At 38.8% G+C, this 23,793-nt stretch overlaps 1 protein-coding gene across 1 annotated transcript in view; it reads left to right on the top strand.

Annotated features, from left to right (window-relative positions):
* The window catches only part of LOC124620119 (protein bark beetle), a 351,158-nt gene that overhangs the window by 174,125 nt on the left and 153,240 nt on the right, over positions 1–23,793 (top strand). The window contains exons 7-11 of the mRNA XM_047146790.1: positions 3,524–3,776; positions 11,641–12,014; positions 15,214–15,389; positions 17,906–18,071; positions 18,429–18,736. Of these exons, the coding sequence (XP_047002746.1) occupies positions 3,524–3,776; positions 11,641–12,014; positions 15,214–15,389; positions 17,906–18,071; positions 18,429–18,736 (1,277 nt within the window). The remainder of the gene's footprint in view (positions 1–3,523; positions 3,777–11,640; positions 12,015–15,213; positions 15,390–17,905; positions 18,072–18,428; positions 18,737–23,793) is intronic.

Here is a 23,793-nt window from a genome sequence, read left to right as displayed (position 1 = left end):
CATCAAGTGTAAGTAAAGCTTCTTCTTCTTCTTCTTCTTCTTTTTCTCTGTGTGCTAAGACCATTATGCAACAAGAGTGACATGACAACTGGAAATATATTCCATAGTTGAGATATGTGGGACAGTATGATTCTTGTGTATAAAATATCTAAATTCACAAAAAAATCACTGTGAAATTCTGGCAGTATATAGATGAAATGCAGTGTAGCATCCAGCCGAAATATAATGTTGACAACTCTCTGACGAAGGCCGTATAGATGTGGGTGATGCTGATCTGCCATACAGTCCATATCTTGCACCATGTGATTTCAATCTTTTTGGCAAGCTGAAAAAAGATTTGGAGGGAAAGGGATTCTCCAGTGATGCTGATTTTCACACATTGGTTCTCAAATGGCTCTGTGGGTGACCAAGGAACAGATTTCTTTCATCGAGAAATTCAACTAGTGGTAGGACATCCCAACCATTGTTTACACTGACTTGTTTACATAGACATAGACTATGTGGAAAAATAATGTCATTTTGATGTCTAATTCAGCAGTCAATAAAAATTACTGTACTTGGTCTGCCACAATAATGTGTAAATTGCATTTTGAAGGATTATAGAATTATTAAGAAAGTTGAATAATAAGGAACTTAAAATATTCCTGGAGTGCAATTTGTTTATATCAATTTTATGTATATATTTAGCACATTAATTTAGTTAGCTTTGCACATAATCACCACCATGTACATATGTTTTGTGACCAACCACTTTATCATACCTTCTTGAACTCCATCTTCATTTGGAAAAGTCTTTCTCCCTGGTATTCTTTCAGTTTTGGAAACATCATTTGTGTCCCTAGAGCCGGCCACGGTGGCCGAGCGGTTCTAGGCGCTTCAGTCCGGAACCACGCGACTGATACGGTCGCAGGTTCGAATCCTGCCTCGGGCATGGATGTGTGTGATGTCCTTAGGTTAGTTAGGTTTAAGTAGTTCTAAGTTATAGGGGACTGATGACCTCCGATGTTAAGTCCCATAGTGCTCAGAGCCATTTGAACCATGTGAACCAAAGTCACTAGATGTGCCAGAAATTCCATTTGTTGGAGTACAGAGATTGCTATATGCTACACATATTATTCATATAGATATTACAACATGTATGCTACACATATTGTGCAGGCAGATATTGTCACATAGTAAAATAAATTCTTTATTGTTTATCTTGAATCGTCTGAAACATATTTTGACACTATTGGAGCAGATTCTTAGGTGTCAGTGGCAAACATTTCTACATTTACATCTACACTCTGTAAACACCGTGAAGTGCATGGCAGAGGGTGTGTCCCATTTTACCAGTTGTTATGTATGTTGTTCATGTATGAAGTGCAGGAAGAATGACTGTCGAAATACTTCTGTGTTTGCTGTAATTATTGTAATCTTACCCTCATGATCCCTATGTGAGGGACCTACAGTAGGTTATAGTTAGAAGAGGGGCTAACTCAGCTGAAGATTCAGTATATAGTCTGATAGGGATTTCATTGGGCTCTGGAGCTTGTTCCATTTTAACGATTTCAGTTGTATCTCGATACCACTGACACTAATTCTTATTTTGGTCATCTTTTTAGGGGTACAAGAATTAAACTGGGGCACCTGTCCTGGATCTTCCTTTGTAAAGGAACATTTGAAAATGGATTTAAGCATTTTAGCTTTTGCTTTGCTACCCTCAGTTTCAGTTCCTGTCTCATTTGCTAGGGACTGGACACTAACTTTGGCATCACTATTAGTCTTTACATGTGACCAGAATTTCTTTGGGTTTTTTGAAAGATCGTTTGATGATATTTTGCTGCAGTGGTAATTAAAGGCTTCATGTATTACTCTCTTGACAGCTAAATGTGTTTCATTCAGCATCTCTCTATCTGTAGCTCTATGCTTTGTTTCTTTAGAAGTTTCTGTACAGTGACTGTATGCCATGGTGGTTCCCTCCCATTATTAATTGTTTTATTGGGTACATATCTATGCAGTGCATGGTCAGTTGTTCTTTTAAACTTGAGTCATAGTTCCTGTACTTGCTCGTGCCCTGTGCTAGAAGTTTCAAGTTCCTCATTGAGATATGACACTACTGATTTTTCATTTAGTTTACTGAAAATATGTATCTTCCTGCTTGTTTTAGCTATCCTTTGTACTTTGGTAATCATTGTTGCCACAACCACGACATCGTCACTGATACTAGTTTCAATGTAGACATCTTCAAATATGTCAGTCCATTTGTTGCCCTTAGGTCAATATATTTCCATCATGAGTGGTGTTTCTATCTGTCCTAGGTAGTTTTCAGAGAAGCCATTTAGTAATGTTCCACAGGATGCCTTATCACACCCACCACTAACAAAACTGTAATTTTCCCAATTGATTGCTGGATGATTAAAATCTACACTGATGATTACAGTATGATTGAGAAACTTATGTACTAGTGAACTGAGGTTTCTCTAAAGTTTTCAGTTACATCAGGAGATGAGTCTGTTGGGTGATGGAAGGATCCAGTTGTCATTTTATGCTCACCCCTGATACTGAGTCTTGCTCAAACAATCTCACATGCACCTTCAATTTCTATCTTGGTGGATTTGATTTCTTGTCCACTGCAACAAATACACTACCTCCATTTACCATTTGTCTATTCTTTCGATATACAGTTAAATTTTCCCTAAAAGTCTCAAAGCTATCAAATTCAGGTTTCAACTAGCTTTCCATACCTGCTCCAATCCTAATCTCTCAACACCTATAGCAACAAACAACACCTATAGCAACAACCTCTTCATCTCCCACAACTATCCCATAAATCTTGTCCACAAACAAATATATCAGGTAGTCTTCTTCTGTCAACGATCAATAAATATCATTTCCAATTCCAAAAAAGCAGAAGCACCTGATTTATTGTCCGGTACCTGCTAGGCCTTGTATGCTTTACCAGAAAGGCTTTGACTTTTTTTTTTTAATAAAACTTGCTTTGATGTTTCCTTGCTTCCAGTTTTCTTGTATCTCTTCTCAGTCTATCTCTTTCTTTCAGTGTGTGTCTTGTCAGACCTGCTGCAGCAATACTGATAATATTGCAAGTTAATTTGTCACTCAGTCTCGCTGTCAGAGACTGTTTAGTAATTGATTAGTCAACTTTTAAAAGAGCTAGCAAGGAATGTGTGTCTTCTTATGGAAAGCATGGTGGAAAACATTTTTCTACAGAGATTTAGTTTAGCTTCAAAAAGCATAAATCAGGATGGCTAGGCAGCAATTTGAAGCTAGTGCATGTTTGTTACATATCTGTTTGCTTATTGTGAATGTGCAACTTGAAATACTAAACAGAGAACTGAAAATGAGTTACAGTAATTTTTATGTTCTTATGACAAATGATAAATTTTGTTGATGATCAGTGTGTAATGACTTATGGGATTTATGTTATGAATAAAGATTTCGTAGCTGTTTTCTTGTACTTCTACTTTTGTACTCTATGTTTATTTTGAACTTTATTTATTGTACAAACTGCTCTGCCCAACAGGCATTCTACACAAAGATGGGATATGTGCTGACTGCTGAAGTGGTTGCTGTGTCATCTGGGAGTGGGGCAGCACATATTTTCCTTCGAGATGGATCTGGTTCGGGAGACAACCTGCTAGCTGATACTTTGTTGTATCAAGGATCACTACCTCAGAGCACAGTCACTACTGGTAATCGCTTGTATGTCCAATTTCGGGCTCCAACACGTGATCCAGTACCTACTGTTGCCTTTCTGAGAGTCACTGCTGGGCGAGGTATGACATTGTTAAACTATGGTATTTACAATTTGCTAGCACTTGGAGATTTACATATACGAGGTACGACAATAAAGTAATGAGACTTATGTGAAAAAAAATGTTGCTTACTGCTTTAGTCACATTTACCGTTGTCTCCTTCAAAGTAGTTCCCTTCTGATTGCACAACTTTTTCCAACACTTCTGCCATAGATGGTAACATTTCTAGAACTCATCTTCTGTAATATCCTCCAAGACCCTCATCACAGTTTTTTGGATATCTTGTGTTGTTTGAAAATGGTGTCCCTTGACCGCCGTTTCGGCTCTTCGAAATAGAAAAAAGTCGCGCAGAGTGATATCTGGTGAAAAAGGTGGCTGTGGTAGTACTGAAATTTGTTTTGGGGTTAAAAATTGCTGTACTGACAGAGCAGTATGGGATGGCACATTATCGTGATGCAGAATCCAATTATCAGCAATGTTGGCACAGAGACAAAGAACTCTTTTACGAAGTCTTTGTAAAATTTATTTGTGGTGATATTGGTTAACTGTTTGTCCAGGAGGCACCCACTCTTTATGAACAATTCCCTTGGAATCAAAGAAGCACGCAAGCATGCATTTCCCTTTTGACTTTGACATGCGAGCTTCTTTTGGTCTGGGTGATCCCTTTGAGCATCATTGCGAACTTTGGCGTTTTGTCTCTGGATCGTACTGAAAAAACCAACTTTCATCACCAGTGATAACATGGCTCAGCAATTCTGGATTGATTTCCGTTTGCTTTAACAGATCGGCTGCCACATTTATCCGTGTTTCTTGCTGTTGTGGTGTGAGACTTTTGGGGACCATTTTTGCACAAATCTTTCTCATACCAAGATATTCAGTTATTATTAGACGAACCGTTTCTCGATTGATGTTCAGTTCTTCGGCAATCGTTTTCATGGATAATCTTCAATCAGATCGTACGAGTTCATGCACCCTGGCCAAGTTGACATCCGTCCGTGAGGTTGATTGTCGTCCACTGCGGTCTTCATCTTCAACATTCGTTCTGCCGTCACTAAACATTTTATGCCAAGGAAAAACTTGAGCTCTTTACATAACCTCCTCTCCAAAAGCCTTCTGAAACTTACTGTAAGTTGTCGTCACGTTTTCACCCAATTTAACGCAAAAAGAAATGGCATGCCGATGCGCAATAGTATGCAGTTCCATTTCTGTGACGCGAGGCACTAACACGTGTTAACTTATTACAGCACAACTCACAACTGAGCAGTTGCATTGATGTGCCGCTTGAACTAGAAGCAACTTATAGACCAAGGTCAAAGATATTGTGCCTACGCAAGCCTGCAGGGTTGTCACATCTTGCAAAGATTATCGCACCTCGTAAAATGCAGCTAAAGGCTATGTGTCATGTATTTTTTGTACAAGTTTTTGAGCTTTATCGGCTACTTTATTTGGTACAGATCAGTAGTACACTTCAGCATAGAATTCATATGTTGTGTTGCTAATGCACTGACGGAAAAAACGAACTGCAGCACCAAAAAGTAGTTGTGTGAGATAAACTAAAGTTGGTAGTGGTAGGGGTGTTTCTACATCTGGAAGGTGATGTCTATTCAGATTTCATGCCAGTCGCATAAGAGTGGCACTAATAGTGCCTCTATGAGGATGCAAATCAGGTTTGCTTTAAATACATGCTGTAATGGTCGTGAGTGTTAGCTACTTTTGAGACTGAATGTGGTGAGTTGATGTTGGTCAAGAATACCTTTAAGGCAACAAAGATTCCATTATCAGCAATTCACTGAGTTTGAACGAGGTTGTGTAAGAGAGCTATGAGAAGGTGATATTGTGGAAAGACTTGGCAGGAATGTAGTCACTCTACATGATTGCTGGCAGCAGTGGTCAAGGGAATCTGTGGTCACAAGAAGACTGGGCTCCAGACGGTCATGTGGCACTGCTGACAGGGAAGCCCATGCTGTTTCAGATCATACTGCATCTGCAGTAGCAATTTGAGGAGCATTTGGCACCACAGTGACACAGCGAACTGCTACAAGTCGGTTACTTCAAGGACAGCTCCAAGCCAGACACCCAGTAGCGTGCATTTCACTTACCCAAAACTACTGCAGTTTGTGACTTCAATGCTGTCAAACAAGAGCTCATTGGAGGGCAAGGTGGAGGTCTATTGTGTTTTCTGATGAAAGCTGATTCTGCCTCAGTGCCAGTGGTGGCCCTGTGCTGGTTAGTAGGAGGCCAGTTGAGGGCCTGCAACCAACATGTCTGTGTGCTACACACACTGGACCTGCACCTGTTATTGTCTGGGATGCGATTATGTATGGTAGGTGGAACATTCTCGTGGTTATCCCATGCACCCTGACTGCAAATTGTACATCAGTCTGGGGATTCGGCCTGATGGGCTGCCATTCATGAACAGCATTCCATGTGGAACTTTTCCAAGAGGATAACTGTCAACCCACATACCGCTGTTGTAGGCCAACATGTTCTACAGAGTATTGGCATGTTGCCTTGGCCTGCTCAATCACCAGATATGTCTCCAATTGACCACATATGAGATGTCATCAGATGACAATTCCGACATCCACAGCCAGCATTAACAGTCCCTGTATTGACCGACCGAGTCCAACAGGCATGGAACTCCATCGTGCAAACTGTTGTCTATCACCTGTACAACACAGGGCCTGTATGTTTACATGCTTGCATTAAACATTTTGGCAGGTACACCGGTTATTAATGTGCCAGCATTTCACATTTTCAGTGGCTTATCTGTGATCCTGCAGTGTTAATCGCTTAAATATGTCACCTAGGCAAATGCATTCTCAAAATTTCGTTACTGTAGATTAATTATTGTTTGGTGTTGTGATTTTTTTCCATCAGCGTACTCTGACAAATGTATTTTTGTCACTAAAATAGGAAATACTTCTAAAATTCTTCTGACAGTTAATACTTTTACAACTACTTAAAACTCTGTTGGGCTGTGTTATGTAACTAGGCTGGAATAAGCAGCAGTTATTGTTGTAATTCATCACATTATGTCATCAAATGTCTTGAAAATTCCAGTTGGTTCTTTTATTTTGTGTGGTAATCTTCATTTGGTTTGTTCGCTGAATAGCTGACTTCACCATATTTGCATTTGTGTGAGAAATTTTATTGTATCAGTATAAAGATATGTCTTCTTATGATGATAACTGTCACCATTGTTTTACATGTGTTACACATTTTTTAATCCTTGCCTCTTCATATATAAAGGACTTTAACAAAAATTGCATATTGACATAAGTATAGTGGGCATTAAATTTCATATCACTGCATTAATTTTTTACTATATTCACTGTAGTAATTATTTGCAGACTGGTGGCTCTTTGAAAACTCATTGTTTCTGCATAGGGAAAAAATATTTCCCATAAGATCACGGCTGGTTAGAATTCTTCAAAAAACAATTATTTGTTCACATGATGTAGTATAGTTTACCTTCATCTTAAATTGTATGTCAGATTTACACAAAAAATTTGGAATTCTTCACACCGCTATCTGCCTGGTCTTTTGCTGGCCTCTGTTTCTGAACAAACACTCATTCAGGAGTCTTTATATTTACTTGTAGATTCTGTATGAGGCAACCAAAGGCGTTAAAAATTCACATTCATATTAAAAAGTATCAGATGAGTGCTTTTAATATCCACCTGTGTAGTTGAGGCATTGAGAAACACATAAAGAAGACTGAGAGCATTACTGAGCTTTGGGACTAATCCTTCCCCAGAGCTAACAGAATACACACATAGGGGTTGGAGAAAAATATGGAAACACTGCAAGAAATGGAGATGCTAGCCATTCCTGTAGATTGTGCTGTAGTGTGTGACCACAAATGGAATCTGTGCAATGTCCTCTGTATGTTGCAAGTGTCAGTCATGGCCAGAACATTGTTTTGTGTAATTGTGAGTGCATTCCGTTGGAGTCAAGTGAATTTAAACATGGTCAATTTGTTGATGCTCATATGGTAGATGCTTCTGTAACTAAGGTATCCAAAGTGTTTGGTGTTTCAAGAGGCACCATATTGAACATTTATGGAAAAAACATCATCCACTAAATCACAATGTGGATGAAAGTGCATGTTGAGCATTAGTAACAGGTAGCCGTTCAAGAGGATTGTGACAAAAAATAAGAGGACAACAGCTGCAGAACTCACTGCAGACCTAGGTGTCACACTTGCAAACCCTCTTGGCACCAAAACAACATGAAGCAGTGTTCAGAGCTGGGATTCCAAAACCACTCATCAGTGATGCAAATATCTCTAACAGGAAATTGTGGTACCAAAGCCATAATACCTGGACTATGAAGCAGTGGAAGAAACTCATTTGGTCAGATGAGTCTTATTTCATACTGTTTTCAACTTACGGCCGAATTTACATGACAAGAGTGAAACTTGTCGGGGGTTCAGTGTTAATTTGGGCAGTCAAATTGTGGTATTCCATGGGCCCCATGATTACTATGCAAAGTCACATTATTGCCAATGATTACATGACCATTTTGGTTGATCATGTCCATCCTGTGGTACAATATTCATTTCCCAGTGGTAATGCTCTATCCCAAGGTATTGGGCCCCATGTTCACACAGCTCCCATTGTCCAGAACTGGTTTTATGAGCACGATGATGAATTGTCATATCTCCCCTTTCCACTAGTCACCAGATCACAATATTATTGAGTCTTCGTGATCTACTTTGGAGAAAAAGCTGTGTGATCGCTATACACCTCCACTGTTGTTACCTAAACTAGTCACTGTTTTCCAGGAAAAATGGTATAAGACTCCCTGGAAACCACACAGGACCTGTATTTATCCATTCAGAGAAGACTGGAAGCTGTTTCGAATGCCAGCAAGTTTCCTACACCACATTAGGCATGATAATGTGATTTGTTTTTGGTGTTTCCATACTTTTGTTGTCAAATAAGTCAGGAGATTAAAATCAGAAAGAATCAGCCAACAGATATGAGGTTCCGATAATGTTTCAAAGACTTGCTGGTCAATTGTAAATAAAAACAGAAACAAAAGTAATAATGTACAATTAACTGCAAATAATGGAGATATCTCTGATCCCCTTCTAGTCAGCAATATTGTTAGTAAATAGTTCATAGATGCCGTCGAAAATGATGTCTCTATGAAACAGGATATACAGCACACATTTGAGTGCAGTAACAAACAGAACTGCAGTACACTACCTGCAGTAAGCACATGTGACATTCTGCAGCTTATTGATAGCATAAAAAAAATTACTGCCTATCTATTGAAATTCAAACATGAACTAATGAAACCACTAGTTCATCTAATAAACTGTGTTCTCAAAGATGGTGTGTTCCCTGACAAGTGGAAACTGACTGTAGTTAAACCAATACACAAAAAAGGAGGAAACAAAGTATGTACAGAACTACAGACCCATTGCCCTAATCTCAACTTTCAACAAACTTAATAGAGAAAATAATATTTAAAAAAATCCTGGAACATTACAACAGTGCTGACATATTCAGTGATATCAAGCATGGTTGCAGAAGAGGTCGAAGTACCACGTCAGCAGCAGTAGAAGTTGTCCATCATGTACTTGAAAAAATGAATGAAAAATCCCAAGCAGCAAGATCATTCCTGAACTTCTCAAGGGCTTTTGGCAGAGTACATCATGATGTGCTCTTATCAAAAATTATGAAGAGTGATGTCACTAGAAAACTCATGCAATTGCTAGAAACACATTTAAAAGGTAGACAACAATCCACAGAGATTATGTACTGTAATGGAGGAATTCTGGAGAGAAGAAGTTCAAGTATAAGAAATACACATTTTGGTGTTCCTCAGGGCTCCATTTTGGCCCCAGTCCTATTCATGTGCTATGTAAATGATTTCCCAAGTTCTCTTGACAATAAGCAATTGATCACTATGTATGCAGATGATACATTTGGTGTCTGCTATGCAGACAGTGAGCCCAGCCTAGTTGAAGAGATACATAGCTTTATTGAAAAAGCAAGAGCTCACTTTGAGACAACCTAAAAGTAAACATAAAAAACTAATATTATTCATTTTAAACCAAGTGGTCCAAACAGACAAAATATTGTGACTGATGAAATTCTACCAAAAATCTGTATAGAGTCTAAATTCTTGGGTTTATGCATAGAAGATCAACTTTCATGGAAGCAGCAAGCTGATTATGTCTATAAAAAAAAAAAAATACCCAGCCTCTGTGTATTAAGAAGATTATCACTATATCTTAATTCTGAAACCCTGAGGACTGTATAGTATGGATTAATGTATCCTTTATTGACTTATGGAATGATACTGTGGGGTGGGACATGCCAAACTAATATGAAAAGGGTTTTCATACTGCAGAAGTGAGCCTTGAGGATCATAGCAAAAGTAAAACCAAGAACTTCTTGCAAACCCCTATTTATTAGACTCAATATTCTCACAGTTTATGCCATGTATATAATAGAAACTATAAAGCTAGTGAAAAAAGACATTAAGATCACAAAAATAAACATGGATAGTCACACTCATGAGACGAGGCCATATGGTTAACTGAAGATTAACTTAACAGTGAAAAGCCCCCAGGCCTATATCAAAGGAGCTGTTTTTAATAACTTGTTGCAAAATGAAGTTAAGATATTGACAGGGGATACTTTTAAACAGCAAGTCAAGCAGTGGCTTATCTGAAAATGTCCTTATAACTTAAATTTATCTTGAATTATAATGCAATAAGAAAAATGTAAACTAAAAGAAAAATTTAATTGTAAAAACTTTATGCTGTTGTTGTTGTAGCCTTCAGTCCAGAGATTGGTTTGATGCAGCTCTCCATGCTCCATGCTACCCTATCCTGTGCAAGCTTCTTCATCTCCCAGTACTTACTGCAACCTACATCCTTCTGAATCTGCTTAGTGTATTCATCAAAGACTTTATACTTAGCTGAAAATGCACATGCATGTAAAATTACATGTTATGAGCAATAAATTGAATTGAATTTAATCATACCAAGTTCATCACCTGCTAATACAATACTGGAGGAAAAGCTAAACCTAGAGACAGGAACACATGAAATGCAATTGTCACTTCTAATAAGAAGAGCCCCTCCAGGACAATGACTACTTACTGTGCATCTAAAGAATGCAGTGTCAGCAGAATCATTCTGACAAGGACTGCAGGAAGAAAACATTCATGGCATGCTTTTACTGGCAGACATATTGTAAACCTTAAGATTGGAAGATGAGGTGTAGGGTACAAGAAACATGGACTACTGATCATTGGAAACATGTGATGAAGTGTCAGTATATTTTTAGACTATTGCTCACTAAGGATGTGTTAATATATGGAGAACTCCAGAGGAACTGCACAATCCAGGTTGTTTCACAATACCTGTGACACATGGTTCGATAATGACTGTTGGTTTTAAATGGGTCCTATGCAACTGGTAAGGTTTATGAAACCATTTAAGGTGATCTTGTTCATTCAGTGCTGTAAGTAAACTGTGTCCGGCAAGGAATTTTGTCATTCCAAGATGATGATGCACTGTTTATTATGAATATAAATGTTCAAGATTTATTTAATGCACATGGTGATGACTGGACTAGTCTTTCTTGGTATTCGCAATTACAAGATTTTAATTTTATCGAGTCATTGAAGTCCATTAACTTCTCCTAGTGTCTCTCAAGGAACTGTTACAATGCCTCTGGAATGGTGTAACATTTCATTCACCATTGTCTAGAATTTATTTATCTGAGCACAAACAGGATTCTTATAGTTCTGATTGTCAAAGGTGGCTCTGCACCATGTAAGGTGGGAATTTGTATCTTTTGCCCAACTCCTGTAAGAACTCCAGGTCTTCTTACAAAGATGAACACTTCTGTTGCAGAACGTCGAGCTGATCTTCTCATTACAAGCAGCACTATTGCTGACAATGGAGGGAGTGGCATTGCAGTAGATGAAGCACGCTCTGCAGTCATACTGGGAAGTACCTCAGTGTCTGGTAATAGTGGCACAGCAGGCCTACGCATCGTTGGGGGTGCAGCTGCTATTAATGTCTCAAACAGCCGTATTGCCTTCAATCGTGGTGATGGCGTGAATGTGTCACACTGCGGAGGCATTGTAAACATTTCGCGTTCATCCATATCCTCTAACAGTCGTACTGGTCTTTCTGTGTGGAATGAAATGGATCCAGCCTTGAGCTATACTGGACTGCAACGTACTGTCATCCTTGAATATTCAGAAATCTTCAGGAACCAAGAGGTAAGTAGCTTTGAATATTACTTTTATCAAGTAGGTTATACAAGAGAGATCATTTTGTGTAGCTTGCTAATCAACATCAGTCTGAATAATATAAATATATGAAGCATTATAAAATGCATAGTGTGTCAAATTTTTGTAGGTATTTTTCATTTATATCACACAGTGTAAATAATTTTACAAGCAGATAATACAATTTTTGAATGAGTTTTCAACAAACTAATGGATGTTAGTAAATCTGTGGTGGTCTCTGCACCCCACACTCCCGTGCCGGTGAACCAGCAACATCAGATTAAAAATGTCAGGTTCATACTTTATTGTTGTTATAGCATAAAGACTGCCCACTAAAGATATTACTAACCATTTCATTATATGTAGAAGCATGGGCCTGAGTTTGAGACAATTGAGTATTTACAGTTGGAAAGCCCTATATGCACAGTTATATTCCGTGAACCATCATTTGCTGAAATTAAGTTTGTACCATTGTTATTTACTTCTATAAGGGTTTAATGATTGCCTGAAAAGCCAAAAACCTGTTCACGGTAAAATACAAAATAAATATTGTTATGCAACATTAATTCTGAGTATTTCATTTTTTTGTATGTCTATGTTTCAAAACTGCTGAAAAAAGTTTTCTGACACATGCGTACTTGTGTGGGCTCAACTCCTCCAAGTGACACTGGTAAATATATCTATCACCGTAACTACGATGTATAACTTTTCTTCTCCTGATTAATTGGTGCCACCCCATACTTCATGCTGGACATAGAAATAAATAATAAATTGACCAATTTTATTCATTACTATTTGCAGAGTACATGCTGTCATTTATTTTATAGTTAAGGAAAAAAAAAACATTTTGTCACTTAAAGAGTTGAATTCCAGGGGACCAAGTAATGAAAGAATAAGCCTTAGAGGGAAAAAAACTGCACTGTGAAATAAAAACAAAATGATAACCAAACTCAAGGCAGTCTGTTCAAAACCATTCATCGGTAAGATCAAGTGTGTGAGAAGGTTTGTGTAACAATGCACTTATGTTTCAACTGATCCCGAGCATTCTCAGTCAAGTTAATGTCAGCAGATACCACAGGCCATTCCATTTGCTTAATTCCTGCATTAGGGAGATGTGTTTACAGGTGGGGATTTTTTGCTCATGTATTATCATCTTGAAAGACAACCGATTGCTGAAATGTTGACTATATGGTTGGTTGGGAGATAGAAGGATCTTGTTTAGATGCTACACAGCCCTCAAATTACCCAAAATAGTAGTTAGAGGTGTTGGACAACTGTACACGATATTGGCCCAAAACATGACTGATCCACTTCCCTGCTGAACTCAAGGGACTGTCTACATGAGAGGAGCATTGGTACCTAGCTGTTTCCACACTCTTCTATGACATCATCAGGCATCAGAAAAATCCTGTACCCCACAATGAATGGAACTTAATGTCATTGATACAGGCTATATTCCAAATGCTTCCTTGCTCAGCTTTTTTTGTGCTTGACAGTGTTGGGAGAATAAAGAACACTTAGAGGCCAAATTGACTATGTGAAAATTGTAGCATATCGTCTGGCTCATCACAGTCCTCCTAGTTGCCTCCAAAAAGGCAGAACACAGCTGTTTTGCAGTCTCACCAGGACATATAGGAGCTATAATTTGTAGGCACAGTGATCAGCTTGGATTGTTGGCCACTGGTGACCACTACGAAGCTGGTCTTTAATGTTTTGTGTCACATACTAGCAGCTGAATGTTCAGATACATCACTATGCGGTATACGTTCTCGGCAGGCATCATACTCCCCTTTCTGCCATAAAGTGACAATGTGTGCATTAATGTAAACTTGAAATGACTCTCTGACACATGTCGCAAGACTAAATAGTGTACACCCTCATTGTGCTGTACACTATTGGAGACATAGGATGCTAACGTGAACTGCAGTGAGAATGCAAGTTTATTTTTAACACCAATACACAGTTTCCTGCGGGCAAAAGAGTATCGAGAAATAGGTTTTCGGCTAGATGTGTACAAACTGTGTGAATCATGAGGGTGGTCCAAAACTATTATTGAGCATTTTATGCCTCTGTGATCCTTGTGTGACATGTTTGTAAAGAGTCCTTTGGAAGTATATTATTACAATCATCTGTAGTTAGTGCCTGGAGAATTACAAGGTAGTTCACAGTGTGATGTATTTTACCCATGATATATATTCTCTCCTTGGTTGATACATTATCTCAGTACCAGTTTCATACCAACCAAAGAAACCTTTTACAAATTGGCAGACTGTGCCCTTTCTCTGAAGATATCAGTTTTTTATTCATTGTGAAAGTTCCAGAAAAATGTGTGAAAATTTCTGTGAGAAGCATTTTGTAAATGCCTTGTAAGCTATTTCTCCAATAGAAAAGGTATATCTCCTCAGATTTCTCTCATGGCAATCCATCTGCCCTTTTTCATTAAAGATCAGTCAGTGTTGCTAACTCCAGTGCATTTTCTGTAATAATGTTCTAAAATTTTAATTAGCTGTGCATATTTTGTGTTTACTGATAGCTGCACCAAACACTCAAATTTTGTGGAAGTCTTTTGAATTTGATAAAAATGGTTCTGGTGCATAACCTCTTCGTAACTGAAGACATCATTTGTATGTGTAGAAAACTTCTGAAGAGTTGTGGTTCTGTAAAATGTCAGATTTTACATTCATATTTGATGATTAATCTGCCCTCAGAAACAAAAATAAATGAAAAAAAACATTTGATATTATAATGTATGTGCAAGAATTCCACAGGAATGAAATCCTATTTATTGAACGATACCCCTGAATTGTAGTAAAAGCTGTAGTAATGAAACATTAGAGCCACTTATGTGTGCTGTACTGCCATTAAAAGCCGTAAAAAGGAAAATTCAAGTCAGATAATTCTTAAAATCAAAAAGGAATAGAAAGGATATCCCCCAAACTCTTTCTCCAACCTGCCATATACAATTATCTGTAGCCTTCCACATGCCATGAATGATGGATGTGATCTAAATTTAATATGATTGTTTTTATAAACCATGGTTAATTAAAGGGATGAGTTGTTTAGCCTGTAAGGCAACCACCATGTATACAACTTGGGAGTATTAACTGCTCTTGCTTTCTGTAAACTACGCAAATGTGAAAAAGTTTATGCTTGTGAGTCATTTGTCTTTTTTTTTCTTTGTTTTTCACAGGTTGGTGCTCTCATTGGAAACTTCTGCAGAGAGTCGTTTGTAAACATAACAGGCAACTGGTTTAATGAAAGTAATACTGTTGCATTGGAAATTCTTTCATGTTGGCAACAAACCAACAGTATGCTTTGGCTGCAGGTCGGGCACAACACATTTACTCATAATCGTCTTGGTTTCAGGTAATACTGCAAGTCTCTTTTTGACTACTGCAAGTGTCTTTTTGACTTTCTAACATTTCAGATGCAGTGAAAATAAATGAATATTATTTATAGAATTTTATCAGAACTAAGTCAGAACTACTATTTAATATTGTATAACAAATAGAAAACTCCATTGTAGAAATTCCTATAAAACCTTATGTCATAAAAGTTTTCTGTGAATTTTATATGGCAGGATTGGAAGAAGGATATATTAGTGCCCATTCTAACTTGGATGCAGAAGTATGAATGTAGGAATTAGTAATATCCTATTAAAGGAACAATCTTGAGATTGACCAAAATAAGTGTAGGGAAACCATCGAAAAAGTATGTTAGGATGAGGGGGGGGGGGGTATTTGAAACTTATTCACCTCACATACTATTCCACCTCGCCAGGTTTCATATTAGCAGTCACTTGTGACTTTAGGGTAATGGGGGGGGGGTTCATGGTTCGTTGTAATTTATTAGGAATTTAATGTGTGTGATATACTGGGATAGGTGTGTACACACTTAAAGATCAAGTTCTTTGGCAAGACCTTAAAAATATACTTAGCGATACAGTGTAAACCGTGTACATAAAACTCAGTATACAGAACCGTAACTGAGTCAGTTAAAATATAAGAAGCAAGTAATCATGAAGTGTAACGCTACCGCTACACCACAGCTAGCTATTATTTCCAGTTATCAGTCTGTGTATTTATGTATGCATTTAGGGTGGTTAGTCAGGTAGTAAGTCATTCTTCCACATTTATTGGCTGTTAAAAGTTCTTGATCATATAAAAAACATTCGTATTTAATTTATTGATGAGATAGTCGAATGCTTCTCTGCTCATTCCTGTGTATTTGAAGAATTTGTCTGGTGATCTTTGTAGTTGATGATATTTATGAAATTCTCCATGGAGATTCCTCCCTTTGTAAATTTCATGCACAACATTCCTTTTCGCTTTATTTTCTTAAGTAAACCTAATTTTGTAGCCTTACTCTCCAGCTACAATATTCTACAGTTTAGGGGCGCCATTTTATAGAAACATCTGGTTGGCTCTAAGCAGCCATCTTGTAGCGCGACATGGTGACTCGCATGCATGACACCTAATTTTGTAGCCTTACTCTCCAGCTACAATATTCTACAGTTTAGGGGCGCCGTTTTATAGAAACAGCTGGTTGGATCTAAGCAGCCAGCTTGTAGCGCAACATGGTCACTCGCACGCATGACACCCGAGCTTCTCATCCGATGTTGCTGCATGTCGCTGGAGTGTCGCATATCCAGAAGTTGCTCACTATCGGTTGCTTCTGTCGCTCACATAGGACATGGCCTTAGTACTCCATTTCCAGTGATCTCTATGTTTACAGAACATTATGAGGGGTGTTGGAATTACTTTTTAAAAGCTAAATATTTTCAAATTGTTTACAAAACAACCTTATCCCCATCAAAACACTCTCCATTACAACTATTACATTAATCCTACCAGTGCTTCCACTGTCAGAAACATTTTTTGCAGTCATCTTTAGAATTGGCTGACAGCTCCTCCCTCATTTTTTTCTTGACTTCTTTAATGTTGTCAAATCGGAGTCCTTTCAAGACTCTTTTCATGCGTAGAAATAAGAAGTTGCATGGAGCCAGGTTGGGTGAGTAAGGTGCATGGGTCAGTGGAATCATGCCATTTTTACCCAAAAACTGTGTAACAGAGATGGCTGTGTGTGCAGATGTGTTATCGTGGTGGAAGAACCAATCTCCTGTTTGCCACAAATTGGGTCTTTTTTGATGAACATTGTTGTGCAATCTTCTTAAAACTTCCAAATAAAAGGTTTGATTGATGGTCTGCCCTGAGGGAACAAACTATGAATGATTTGGGGACTTGATGGACATCCAGAATGAGGTTTGTCATCAGTCACAATGTTGCCATTTTTAAAATGAGCAAACCCTCATACACTTGGGTTTTTCCCATAGCGTCACCTTGGTAAGCTTTTTTCAACACTGAAACAGTTTGATCAGCATTTTTACCAGGTAGAAAACAAAATTTCACAGCTGCACCTTGTTCACTTAAACTTGCCATCATAAAGAACGAAACAAGAACAAAACAGCACTAGCGAAAACAATCACTGCAGATGAATAGAACAAGCCAGGTTAACAACACAGGCAGCACTAAACTGGCAGTGAGTTGTGCTACAGATGCCTAGAGGTAGAAATGCAACACAAGCTCCGGCCGTGGTAATGCTGTCCTGTTTTTTTTTTTTTTTTTTTTTTTTTTTGTCCGTGGGGGGGGGGGTGTGTGTGGACCCCCTTATACATGGTAAGCTTGCTGGACATGTGCTGTTAGTATTAATAATAATGGGAATAAACTTAGCTGGTATAACATCTTGTGGGCACGAGACCATTTAAACATTTCATAATTTTGAAAATTAAAGTGTTCACATCAAACATCATCTTTTGAATGGGTTCATCATAGCAAAGGTGCATTTATGTATTTTATAACTCATTGCCCTTTTTCCTCCAACAGAATAAATCCACCAGCCAATATTGATGGTCGTATAGAATACAACAACTTCCGGCAGCATGAGTTTGGTGCAATGTCACTGAGGATGTCAACTGCTGTGCAAGAGCGTCTTGCCGCTATGCCAGTCCGTCTTCTTGTGGCAAATAATTACTTTGAAGAAAACAGGGGAGTACGTATGTTATTTTGTCTCACATAGAATGTATTTGTACATAAGATCTTTGTGTAAGAATGTAAAGGCAAGGCCGTAACTACACAAAATGGTAGCCACTGCTTTCTTTGCTAACTCACAGGAAGATGGTAAGCTCACTGATTAACTGTGCATTCTGCCTCCAAAACTTGTTTCTTTCATTTTTATAATTTTTTAAGCAGCTTGATTGCTTGTTGGTATCCATCATTAGTACATTTCGTTGTTAAATGCATTGCTTGTTTGATGCACTAATTTATCATCAGTAAAGTAGACATATGAAGCTAAATGCTGATGCCCAAAATAATAGTTGATAATATGAATTTTCTGTTATGTTTGTAGATGTATGTTGCAAATTTGGGGCTCTGCCAGGACAGCATCAACCAGCATCTTCTGTTCACATGGAATTTCTTACGGAACAACCACATCACGGAGCCATGGGGGCTAGATCAACCACCTCGTGGATCTGCAGCTGCAGCTCTCACTGTTGCATCTGATAACATTGACATATTCCGCAACATCTTCCAGAATCCTGAATCAGCTTTTGAGATTGCTAGTCACTTATCTGATCAAAGTCGGTCTATAAACTGCACATATAATTGGCTTGGAAATGCTAGTGAAGATGTTATATTCTACCGTCTCTTTCACAGGTATGAGGTGCTTTCTGTCTGTTATGTCTTGTAACATTATCATGTTTCTATTTCACATTTTCTTGCATTGCTGTCTGCTCTGTAACAGTCTGTTCATAGTTGTTCATGGTTGAGGACAACCATATATCCTGCTCCATCTGGCTTTGTAGTATTAAATGTTTGCCCACATATTGAATCCAATCAGTGCAGAAATTATTCCCAATACAAAGAAAGGTAAAAGCATTTTAACACGTTCAAGGCTGCAGGACCGATGATTACTTCATCAAATCAGAAGAGACAGTAAAGTTTAATATTTGTAGTACTCTCCAAGGCTTTGTGTTGGCTGTTGTGATGTATAATCACTGTCTAATACATGCAGTCCTGACAGCTCTGTGCTCCAGAAGTTGTTACTGTTTGACAGCTGGAGTGACACTAATGCTCCAAGCAGTAAGAAATGGGACAGCCACATGCATCTTAAGGATAATATTCGCTTTGTTACATGTTCAGTGTAATTTACATTTATATTTTGTTTTACTTGTTCCACATTCTAATACCTCACAAGTGCGTGAATGGATCTACGGAATATTTGTGTAAACAAATAAACATATATGCAGAGGGCATGAGAATATAAAATACACACACACACACACACACACACACACACACACACACACACACACTGTGTGATTTGCAGCTGTACATTTGATTGGCAAAGAGAGAACCTGGAAATGGTGAGGGCGTTACAACTTCCTGTGAAACATTACTAAATGCCCTGTGTGAAAACTACCTAGAACAGATAGTGACGAACACCACTCTTAATGGAAGTATATCTACAGTTCTAGAACAGTGATTTGCAGCTGTACATTTGATTGGCAAAGAGAGAACCTGGAAGTGGTGAGTGTGGTACTACATCCTGTGAAACATTACTAAATGGCTGAAAACTACTTAGAACAGATAGTTAGGAACACCTCTCTTGATGGAAATATATTGGATCTAATGGCAACAAATAGACCAGACCTCTTTGAAGATGTCCACATCGAAACTAGTATAAGGTGCACGACCTGATGTGGCAACAATGATTAAAGTACAAAGAACACCTAAACCCAGCAGAAAGTTATATATGTTCAGTATCATCATCATCATCATTTAAGACTGATTATGCCTTTCAGCGTTCAGTCCGGAGCATAGTCCCCCTTATAAAATTCCTCCATGATCCCCTATTCAGTGCTAACATTGGTGCCTCTTCTGATGTTAAGCCTATTACTTCAAAATCATTCTTAACCGAATCCAGGTACCTTCTCCTTGGTCTGCCCCAGCTCCTCCTGCCCTCTACTGCTGAACCCATGAGTCTCTTGGGTAACCTTGCTTCTCCCATGCGTGTAACATGACCCCACCATCTAAGCCTGTTCGCCCTGACTGCTACATCTATAGAGTTCATTCCCAGTTTTTCTTTGATTTCCTCATTGTGGACACCCTCCTGCCATTGTTCCCATCTACTAGTACCTGCAATCATCCTAGCTACTTTCATATCCGTAACCTCAACCTTGTTGATAAGGTAACCTGAATCCACCCAGCTTTCGCTCCCATACAACAAAGTTGGTCGAAAGATTGAACGGTACACAGATAACTTTTGTCTTGGTACTGACTTCCTTCTTGCAGAAGAGAGTAGATCGTAGCTGAGCGCTCACTGCATTAGCTTTGCTAAGCCTCGCTTCCAGTTCTTTCACTATGTTGCCATCCTGTGAGAATATGCATCCTAAGTACTTGAAACCGTCCACCTGTTCTAACTTTGTTCCTCCTATTTGGCACTCAATCCGTTTATATCTCTTTCCCACTGACATTACTTTCGTTTTGGAGATGCTAATCTTCATACCATAGTCCTTACATTTCTGATCTAGCTCTGAAATATTACTTTGCAAACTTTCAATTGAATCTGCCATCACAACTAAGTCATCCGCATATGCAAGACTGCTTATTTTTGTGTTCACTTATCTTAATCTCACCCAGCCAGTCTATTGTTTTCAACATATGATCCATAAATAATATGAACAACAGTGGAGACAGGTTGCAGCCTTGTCTTACCCCTGAAACTACTCTGAACCATGAACTCAATTTACTGTCAACTCTAACTGCTGCCTGACTATCCATGTAAAGATCTTTAATTGCTTGCAAAAGTTTACCTCCTATTCCATAATCTCGTAGAACAGACAATAACTTCCTCCTAGGAACCCGGTCATATGCCTTTTCTAGATCTATAAAGCATAGATACAATTCCCTGTTCCACTCATAACACTTCTCCATTATTTGCCGTAAGGTAAAGATCTGGTCCTGACAACCTCTAAGAGGCCTAAACCCACACTGATTTTCATCCAATTGGTCCTCAACTAATACTCGCACTTTCCTTTCAACAATACCTGAGAAGATTTTACCCACAACGCTGATTAAAGAGATACCTCTGTAGTTGTTACAATCTTTTCTGTTTCCATGTTTAAAGATAGGTGTGATTACTGCTTTTGTCCAGTCTGATGGAACCTGTCCCAACTCCCAGGCCATTTCAATTATCCTGTGTAGCCATTTAAGACCTGACATTCCACTGTATTTGATGAGTTCCGACTTAATTTCATCCACCCCAGCTGCTTTATTGCACTGCAATCTATTTACCATTTTCTCCATTTCCTCAAGTGTGATCCTATTTCCATCATCATTCCTATCCCACTGTACCTCGAAATCTGAAACATTACTGATCGCATTTTCACCTACATTGAGCAACTCTTCGAAATATTCCCTCCATCTGCCCAAGGAATCCACAGGATTCACCAGCAGTTTTCCTGACCTGTCCAAAATACTTGTCATTTCCTTCTTACCTCCCTTTCGAAGACTGCTAATTACACTCCAGAATTGTTTTCCAGGAGCTTGACCCAAAGTCTCCAACCTGTTTCCAAAGTCTTCCCAAGATTTCTTCTTGGATGCTACAATTATCTGTTTGGCTTTGTTTCTTTCTTCAACATAACTTTCTCTGTCTACCTGAGTTCTAGTATGTAGCCATTTTTGATACGCCTTCTTTTTCCTTTTACAGGCTGCATTGACTGTGTCATATTACCAAGCTGTTTGCTTCGTCCTACCTTTACACACTACTGTTCCAAGACATTCTTTAGCTACTTCTAGTACTGTGTCCCTGTACCTTGTCCATTCCTTTTCCAATGACTGTAATTGACTACATTCAACTAACTGGTACCTTTCTGAGATCATTGTTATGTACTTGTGCCTGATTTCCTTATCCTGAAGTTTCTCCACTCTTATCCTCCTACATATGGACCTGACCTCCTGCACTTTCGGCCTTATAATCCCAATTTCACTGCAGATTAAATAATGATCAGTGTCATCAAAGAATCCCCTGAATACACGTGTGTCCCTCACAGCCTTCCTGAATTCCTGATCTGTTATTATATAGTCAATGACAGATCTGGTTCCCCTGCCTTCCCAAGTATACCGGTGAATGTTCTTATGTTTAAAAAAGGATTTTGTGATTATTAAGCCCATACTGGCACAGAAATCCAAGAGTTGCTACCCGTTCCTGTTGGCCTCCATATCCTCTCCAAATTTACCCATAACCTTTTCATACCCTTCTGTTTGATTTCCAATCCTGGCATTAAAATCATCCATGAGCAGAACACTGTCCTTTTCCTTTACTCTAACAACTACATCACTGAGTGCCTCATAAAAACTATCCATCTTATCTTGATCTGCCCCTTCACAGTGCGAATATACTGACACAATCCTAATTTTCTTGCTAGACACTGTCAAATCTGTCCACATCAATCGTTCATTTACATACCTTATTGCAACTACGCTGGGTTCCATTTATGTCCTGATGTAAAGCCCATTGTGCTATTCCTGCTTTGACTCCTGACAGGTAGACCTTGTATTCTCCCACTTCCTCTTCTTTCTCACCCCTTACCCGAATGTCACTAATGGCTAAAACGTCCAGCCCCATCTTACTTGCAGCCTCTGCCAGCTCTACCTTCTTCCCAGAGTAGCCCCCATTGATATTAATAGCTCCCCATCTCATTACCATTTGTTTGCCACGTCGTATCTTAGGAGTCCCTGGTTTGTCAGTTAGAGGTGGGACTCCGTCACCTCCAAAGGTCCGAGGCATTTTGCTCTGATTGCTGGCCTTACTTGTCCCGAGTCCCATTGAGTTTTACCCCTAACGGTTGAGGGACTAACCGGTGGATTTGGTAGTCTTTGCCGTATGAGCACAAAGGTGACCACGACTCAGAATATGTCTGAGATGCCCATCCTTATTCCAAAGTAACTGGTATCCCGACTGTCGGGACCACTTACTTGGCCACTCATACGTTGCCCGTGGTTCATGAACTAGGACATGACTACAGGAACCCACACCATGAACCACATATGTTCAGTAAACTAGACAAAAATATAAGTATTATCATATCTCACTGAGGAACTTGAATCTTTTAGCACAGTCCAGGAGCTTATAGAGGAACTATGGCTCAAGTTTAAAAAAATACTTGAGCATGCACTGGAAAGATATGTACCTAGTAGAACAGTTCATAATGGGAGGGAACCTCCGCAGCATATACTCACTGTAAAGAAACAGAGATTGCTGCATAATAGGCTTAAAACAAAGCATAGAACTATAGATAGAAAGATGCTGACTGAAATACGTCTGGCTGTCAAGAGAGCAAAGTGTGATGCCTTCAATGATTACCATAGCAGAGTATTGTCAAATGATATTTCACAAAATGTGAAGAAATCCTGGTCATATGAAAGGCTGTTAGTGACACCAAAGTTAGTGTCCAGTCCCAAACAAATGAGACAGGAGCTGAAATTGAGGTTAGCAAAGCAAAAGCTGAAATGCTTAACTCCATTTTCAAATGTTCCTTTAAAGGAAAATCTGGGAGAGGTGTCCCAATTTAATCCCAGAAAAGATGAATGAAGTGGTTGCCAGTGACATTCAGAAATAGTGTAGTCATTAAAGTGAACAGAGCTCCAGGGCCTGATGGAATCGCTGTCACATTCTGTACTGAATTTGCAGCTGAGTTACCTCTCTTTGA

Source organism: Schistocerca americana, chromosome 6 (genome assembly GCF_021461395.2).
Source record: "Schistocerca americana isolate TAMUIC-IGC-003095 chromosome 6, iqSchAmer2.1, whole genome shotgun sequence".
Classification (NCBI taxonomy): Eukaryota; Metazoa; Arthropoda; class Insecta; order Orthoptera; family Acrididae; genus Schistocerca; species Schistocerca americana.
The sequence above is the reverse complement of the archived record's forward strand: the minus strand, read 5'-3'. Positions and strand labels throughout refer to the sequence as shown.